This window comes from Seriola dumerili, unplaced genomic scaffold, assembly GCF_002260705.1.
Source record: "Seriola dumerili isolate Sdu_G_001 unplaced genomic scaffold, Sdu_1.0 BDQW01000149.1, whole genome shotgun sequence".
In the NCBI taxonomy this organism is placed as follows: Eukaryota; Metazoa; Chordata; class Actinopteri; order Carangiformes; family Carangidae; genus Seriola; species Seriola dumerili.
In genome coordinates, this window is record NW_019174404.1 from 16,523,233 (window position 1) to 16,531,296 (window position 8,064).

At 37.4% G+C, this 8,064-nt stretch overlaps 1 protein-coding gene across 2 annotated transcripts in view; it reads left to right on the forward strand.

Annotated features, from left to right (window-relative positions):
- ldlrap1 (low density lipoprotein receptor adaptor protein 1) overlaps positions 1 to 1,925 on the forward strand; it is a 38,384-nt gene extending 36,459 nt beyond the window's left edge. Inside the window, exon 9 of one of the 2 annotated variants that reach the window (XM_022750571.1) lies at positions 480 to 1,925. In XM_022750571.1, the coding sequence (XP_022606292.1) occupies positions 480 to 624 (145 nt within the window). In that variant the 3' untranslated portion in view covers positions 625 to 1,925. The remainder of the gene's footprint in view (positions 1 to 479) is intronic. The other variant, XM_022750569.1, reaches the window with a different exon arrangement.
- The last annotated feature ends 6,139 nt before the right edge of the window (positions 1,926 to 8,064 follow it).

Sequence of the window (8,064 nt, forward strand, 5' to 3'; positions counted from 1 at the left end):
CTGATTAGTCCTCCAGTGTGTCCATGTCTTCATCACAAATGTTTTCTGTGCCTCTGCCTCACACTCATCAGCTTAGCACTCTGTTAGTGCCATGACACTGAACAAGAGATGTCTTGATGAATGAATATGGTGTGTGTTCTGTGTGTACTGCAGGTCTAACATGTATTTAAATAGGCATGTTGTATGATGTTGGCTTGCTATTATCAGTTCACAAAGGGAATCATTTCATTGCCACATCTGGCCACATATGGCTTTGCTTCTTTTTTTTTTTTAAATCATGATTCTTTGTTCTTCATTACAAACAGGAATGCTTAGAATCCACGTTTATGTCCATACCTTGTGTACCTCTGTACATGTCATTGTTCACAAGCTTTTTAAATGTAATGCATTGTTATTTATAATAACAGTCATTTTAATCACTACCCAGGTTTCATCAAAGAGGTTACTAATGAATCGTCTCTCTTTGTCTGCTCCTCCAGACTCGCTGAGTCTCGCACTAACCCCCAGGTCCTGGACATTGGGGTAAACCCTCAGGACTTCAACACTGAAGAGTGCCTGTCCCCAGGCAAATGGGACCAAGAGGACACAGACTTCACTGCACAAAAAGACACTTTTGGGTGCTAATGTGAAGCCTCCGCCAAGAAGGGAAAAACAGGGAAAGATGAGGAGAAAAGGTGGTAAAAGAAGAAAAGTAACAAAACAGACATTTGTGACATCAGTAAGGTTTCCCACCTTCTCGCTGCTGCCAAGTCCTCTCAGTGGTGCAGTCTAGTGGCTCTCTGATGCTTCTGCATCAACACGACCAGAGGAGGATAACATGAGCAGGCTGCTCACAGAACAGGCCAAAGCAATACAAACCAATTACTCCCTTTTCTATGGAAAACCATGCAGTTATTTAATTTTTGTTACAGTCAGTGTATTACTTCCTTTTTGTGTCTGTTTATCTATTCACTGTTTGTAATGTGTGGTATGTGCTTGTATACATTGTGTGTGTGTGTGTGTGTGTGTGTGTGTGTGTGTGTGTGTGTGTGTGTGTGTGTGTGTGTGTGTGTGTGTGTGTGTGTGTGTGTGTGGAGATATACAGTATATAAATGTACAAACTGATATATCAGAATCATGAGGAGCCGAGTGTGGAACATTTTAATTGAGTTAAAGGTCAACAAGGGTGCTGTCACATATCTTATTCACTTAGAGTTGGAGAAATGTAACTGGATTAAAGACTAAAACTCGCTGGTGAAGGCCACTGATGCACCAGTTTTAATATTCTGCAAAACTATTAAGTTACTACCTATGTGCTTAAAAGCATCAGCCTTTTGTTTGGCGGCAAAAGCTTTAAAAAATGTGTGTATGTGTTGTTCAAGAGTGTTTGTGTGGAAAATGGATGAGAACAAGGTGACAATCGTTTTTTCTTTTTTTTTTCTAATGCAAAATCTATTTTTGCACTCAGCATTCATCCATCTTTAAAAGCACACATTTCATGTAAGGGAATTTAATGTCAGAATGCATCAAACTCATTATTTAGGCTTATATGCAGTGCCTCTATTCGCTCTTCTCCTTGGAGTTTTTCAGGTTTTATTGTTTTTAACTTTGAATCACAGTGAATTCATGATGCTGGTTTGACTGAAATGTTTAAGAATCATGGACAAGACTTGGATTGGAAGTTGTTTTGTTTGACTTTAACATTAGTCTTTTCTTTGATCATGTCAACAGGCCTCATTAATCAAGTGTGATTAATAGTTGAACAAGCAAAATATGAAGTCCAAGGGGTTGAGTTTGTTAATTATTGGCAATCTACCCCTGTTTGTTAAATTATAATGTTGCATTTGTTAGTTTACTATTTTTTCTGGGTATGGTTCCCTGTGTTATTTTTGACATTTTGATTATGAATATAATTTAATTCATTAATTTACATAAATTTCAATAAAAGCAAAATATGTACGTGTGTGATGTTTATTCCAAAATCAGATTTTTGGATTTTTTTGTAAACTCTAATGTACGTCTTGTCCCAAAAGCTTAATTATATCATTGTTTCCTCTTTTTATATTCTTGCATTTTTAGTTTTGGTGACCAGTGCATAAGCTTGGAAGAAATATTCTAGCAGTGAATGTTTGTTCTGAACTATTTCTAGTCAGGCAGACAACTCTTATTTGCTGAGATGTCTGGAAGCTCACAGCAACAGTTTGGAAACATGTTAAGCTCATACATGGACAATCAGTCCAAAAGCAGAGCATCCTAGCATGGCGCTGGAGGTGTACTGCATTGTAAAAAAAAATATTTTTTTAAAATAGCATAAATCCAATTAACATGAGCAATTATCACACAGAAAAAAGCCTGAGATATTTTGACCAAAGACGCAAGCTGAGCGACAGGCTAACGTTGCAATCTCTCAGGTATCTTATCCCTTCAAAACACATCTAACACAGGTACTTTATTGTAGAATTATCAAAACATCAAAGTATTGTGTTGTGGCAGTAACTGTCTGAAAACAGAGTAAATTAAAACCATGGGTGAGATTAGACCTGAAACTATTAGTCTATGATGATGGATTTATTGTTTGACATTTTATGGACCAAACAGTCTAGTAATAAAGGAGAATGGACAGATTAATCAATAATAAAGGTAAATAGTTCCATATAGCCTATAGGTCAATGTTTTGTGTTTGGAAGATCACTGGCTGGTCTGTTTCTTTTCATAACTAGTGTTTTAGTATCTGTGTGTTATTACTGAATATTGAATCAGATGATCATGGTGTCACACAGGATACCAAAACCCAGTCACTCACTACAAGCTGGTGTCCATCTCATTCGCCAGGTCATCCATGGAGACAAACGGGTGTTTCAGAGCCTTCGTCACAATCTGTAATTCATTGCATTTGTGACCAAAAGATGTGAAGGTGCATGTGAGCACCCGCAGGCACTGTACTGCTGGTTGTGATGATGTAAGTTAATTTTTATAGCAAGCAGAATTCAGGTCAGAAAGTTTCAAATTAAAATCCCATGTGCAAAATACACAGAATTGTGTCTGAGGATATATGCTTCATTCAATGATATAACATAATAATATAACTTAATTTTAGTTCATTTTTAATCTTTAAAACAGCATTAACTCTCATACAGTGCTAAGTAGTTTTAAGCAGATTTAACTGGTTCTCTTATTTCTGTATCATATCAGAATCATCTGATTTCAAGACAGTGGATGTGTTCACCCCAGCAGGTCTTCAGACATCCAGCTAATGCAACTTAAAATCCATCGACATACCATTCAACAAGTCAACTCCTATAGTTACTTGGGGGCTCACACGGAAAAAACCCTAACCTTGACAGTTTATGTTGGAAAAGTGTGTTCAAGTGTCCAGCGTGAGACGTAATTGTTTTTCTAATGTTTTTCTCTTTAAAAAAAAATGTGTGGGGGTATTTAGGAGTCTAACCTTTTTTTTCTCAAGGGCGCCTGGATACAAGTGACAGCAGTTAATGCTGTTTCTTTCCAGTTTTACCTCATGATGGCGCTGTTGTCTATGAGCAAATACAACAGTAACATAATGACCAGCATGTGGCTGTCATTTTCTATAATACACAGGTTTTTGATGACAACAGCTCTGCAGATAAACATTTGTGCATGAGCAGTGACTGTGACAGCGGCCCATGTGTAAGATGATGATGTCATAAACGACAAAAATATACCCTTTCCTTGTTTATTAATGGTCATTATTCTTTGTCAAGAACAGAAGAAACAATTTGATTTCAACATATGGTTGAATCTGCCTTATGTAAACGGAAGGTCGCTAACGAGCCCTGATATATAAGGGGTGTAAAGTGGCTAAAACACGTTTTTGTGAATGGGCCCGTCCCCAGCAGTGCATCGCCCCACTTCTGTGCCAGTGCCTTCTTTTGTATGACCTAATATTCATCATCATTTCACTCCTGCACTCACAGAGCAACACATGCTAGCACGACACATCCACGGGCTTACACAGCACCCACAGTTGTTGGACAACCTGCTAGCTAGTGGCTACACAAACATGGAAAAGGTAAGAATATTAATCCTTAAATGTCTTTCAAACTTTTTAAAAATAGTTACCTCCTCTGTTGTCTGAGTAATTAGCTTGTTAGCTAACTTAATTAGCTTTTTACCTAGGTTCATTAGCTTGTTAGCTACCTTTAGGTGATGAAGAAAATAGAAAATTCCAGTTCATGAAATTAGTGTAAATATCTACAAGGTTCAGGATCAAACTGACTGTTTTTTAATTTTAAATACTAGCTTAACTCTGTGCATTTCTCTTGCTATCACTGGATGGTGGTGTCAGTTTCTGAAGTATTTTAGCTGACTTCACTGTTAATCAGCATCAGACATGTTTCAATTTTGCACATGCAAATTTAAAATGACAAGTCAAACCAAACATGTATGCCTGCCATATATGCAGGGGTGGGCAGAAAGACTCTAAAGCTTATATGGGAATCTACCCCTAACATGAAATAATTACCAAAGGACATAAGGAGACAGTTTTGTCCACAGTTTTGCCTAAAACAAATATCTGGAGTTTGTTTATCTTTTGGATGTCTAAGGTTTGATGTCTGGTGAGGAGATGGAGACACCTGATCATATTTACCACAGCTGGACAGGAGTGGAAGAAAACATTTTTATAACATGAGTACTACTTGGATATTTCTGGTGAAGATGCAGTAAGACAATAAGGGTACTATTAAAATATGTTTGTCCCTCCACAACAGGCAAAGCTGTCTCCTGAAGGCCAGTGCAGTACTTAAAACACACCAGATTAATGTTAGAGCTGGCATCAGTGTGTTATTTGATATCAGTTGGCAGGAGAGTGACACACTTGCAGGTGTCAACTTCTTATAAAGTAACCCTCCCCTATTGGATTTTATTTTGAAGGTTGAAGTGTGCGACTTCCTAAACAACTCTGTGTGAGTAGATTGCATAGTAGTGAGTATAGACTGTATATAAAACGGCAGTTCACAAACCAATGGGTGATGTCATGGAGGGTTGGCACTTGGTAGTGAGCATAAAAAGCTGGGGCTGGGCAAGATGGCGGCCGGTGCGTGTGTATTATTTTGAGGTCTCTTTAGTTCTGAGTCCTGTTGCTTTAATTGGATATAAAAAAATATGAGATGTCAACCTAAAGGACTGGTGTTTGATAGAAAAGTTTGATTAAGACATTAGACCAATACAAGGATTTTTTGGAAGAAATACAAAACTAGATAATCATAGCCAAGTTTAGCTAACCAACCTACAACAACATTGAAAATGAAAACATGCTCCCTTTCTGCTCACCTTTACCTGAAAATCCAGTGTCGAGTCCAAATCCGAAAAAAACTCTGTCCAAGCAACCAGGAGGAATAAGTGTCCAATGCTGAATAAGTGTCCAATGCTGACATACTAAAAGCCATCCAGGAGTCGACAAGCAGATTTACTACACTCAAACAAAAAATATAAAACACAGATATCGTGGCTAACAGAGAAGATGTCGAAGGGATAGATCACTAAATGAAGACAACGAATGAAAAGGCACATGCTGTGAGTTGTTGGATCAAGAGATGAAGATTGAAGAAGCTGAATGTTACAGTCGGCACTGGAATCTAAAGCTGTTCAAAGTCCCTGAAGCTGTCAATGATTCAGCAGAGGAAACAAGACAGCAAGTCTTCGAAATCCATGGTCAAATTGCCCCTGATGAAAAAAACAAGTTCGGTTTTCTCATCAATACTGTACAACAGACCAGACGTCACAGGAAAGATGGGAGCTCATGTCCAGTGATAATAGAGTTCACCATGCACATCTTCTGACAAAAAATTTGGAGTGCTTCAGGGAACACCACAGTGATGAAGGAGAAGCCTCAACTCACGGAGGATTTGACATATTGGGAGAGACAATGTCGGCAAAAGCTCTGGCCACTTGACAAAACATGCAAAGAGGGGAAGAAAACTCTATGGCGTGGCCCTGAGGCTATCATTGATGGAAAAAGAGTAACAGCAGAGACAATCAAGGACACTGTGTAAGCAACAGTAGACTCTGTTATACCTCATGTTATGTTTTCCTAAAGGAAAATTTTACACAAAATATATCCAACAAATTTATATTTCTCCAAATATTAAGACATCGAAAATAAATGCAATTTTTGTAATATTGAACCCGAATCAATGTACACACTCAGTTACCTTTTGGGCTCGATTAAATAATTACATAATCTGTAAAAGTAAAAATAATTTCAATATTGAATATAAAAACATCATTACATATTCTGAACATATTAATTATGACATTGCATTCATTGTTAATTTGATGATCCTTTATGGTAAATTCCATATACATAAATGTAGAGTAACAAAGGTCACCCCCAATTTTATTGGATTTTTTAAAGAATTTTTAGAGTATATTAAGACTCTTGACCTTGTTAATAAGACTGTCAAACTTTACAATGAACTCTTTAAAGATGAATAATATGGTATCTATTTTTTTTATCCCCCAGTTTTATTCTACTGTAGTTGTTTTTTTTCAATTTGCCGTTTATATTTTTTTCTTTATATCCTTTTATTTCCATTATTATTTTTTATTATTATTATTTTTACTATCATTAGTCTTGTAGCACATGTTTTTTATTTTATGTACTGTATATTTGAATGGTTTAGAATGAAATAAAGGTTACAGAAAAAAAAAAAGAAAAAAAGAAAAAAAAAGAGGGTATAAAAGCGCTGAAGGCAAGATGAAGTTCACTTCCTTAGTCGCCGGCCAAGAGCGAAACATGAATACCTCTTGGGGGCTTATCGTTGTACTGCTGTCATTTGCATGTGAGTAATGTCTCCTTTAAATGACTGATTGAAATCAAAGCCTGTAAACTGCACAACAAAGAGCAAAAATACTTTAGTGTAAAAACCGAAAGTTTGTCTGCTAACTCAGAAATAATGACTCGGTTGCATCAGCACCGTGATTCATGTTTTAAAACTCCATTCAGTCATACTCAGTTACGAGGAGACTGCTCAGCTTATTTTGTCTAAGTGTAAACAATGAACGATGTCAAAGTTTTTTCGAGGGAAGCTGCTGATCATAGCGATATTATTTTAGCATTAGCCCCTAGAATATATACATATGTTCATGTCAGGTTTTGTTATGTTCATGTGAGGTTTCGTCATGACTCGAGAGTTGTTTGAAAACCCAACTCACGTTAGCTCATGGCTAGTGACGTGACCGTCCACTACGGACGCGTAGGAGTGGTGTCACCACGTGTAGTTTCAGAGAACACACACTAACACAAACAGCGAGCTGTTAGCGCGAGCAAGGTGCCGCCGCGGTGTCACTGGTTTAACAGCACCGAGCTGGGCAAGTGAATGACTTGTTTACAGTGTCTGCTCTGCTAGGAACAGAAATGAAGTCTGTATAAGTCTGTCTGGACTAGCATAGACCTATGAGCATTTCATAACCAAATCTGTCTTCTTGTGATGTATATGTCTTTTCGTCCTCAGTTGTTTTTCTGCAACAGGCCAGTGCACAGACCTGCAAAGTCACTCAGGAGAATGACCAAACTATTTACAGCATTCCACATGTGGACGCATCTCAATGCCAGCATTCCTGGGCCAACACAACTGGCACAATTGTAAGTTGATCAAATAGCTTAGCTCAGTGTTCATGTCACTTATCTGACATGCAGCATGGGTTCAAGCTTCTCATCACAGATGTCTTAATTTGTCACAGCAAGAAAAACACAATTGTAACTGCATTATTATCATTATTATTATCACATAATAATATTAAATTAGGATAATGTGCTTATTGATGTTAAGTGCCGTGCTATGATATGTCAAATTATCTGCATTGAAAATGCAGATTAGCTGATTAGTGAAATATCACTCTTATGTCCATTTGTAGTTATATGGCTTGCAAGTATATTGCTGAATGATAGCTGAGCTTAGTTTGAGCATTTCTTTGTATCCACGTGAGCCGAAAGGTTTTTGTTAAATGGTTTGTGTGATGGACTGATTTGATTATTTTTTCCCTGTTTTATGTTGACTTTAGCACACTGTGCTTGCACATCACAAGGGGAGAAATGATGAACTG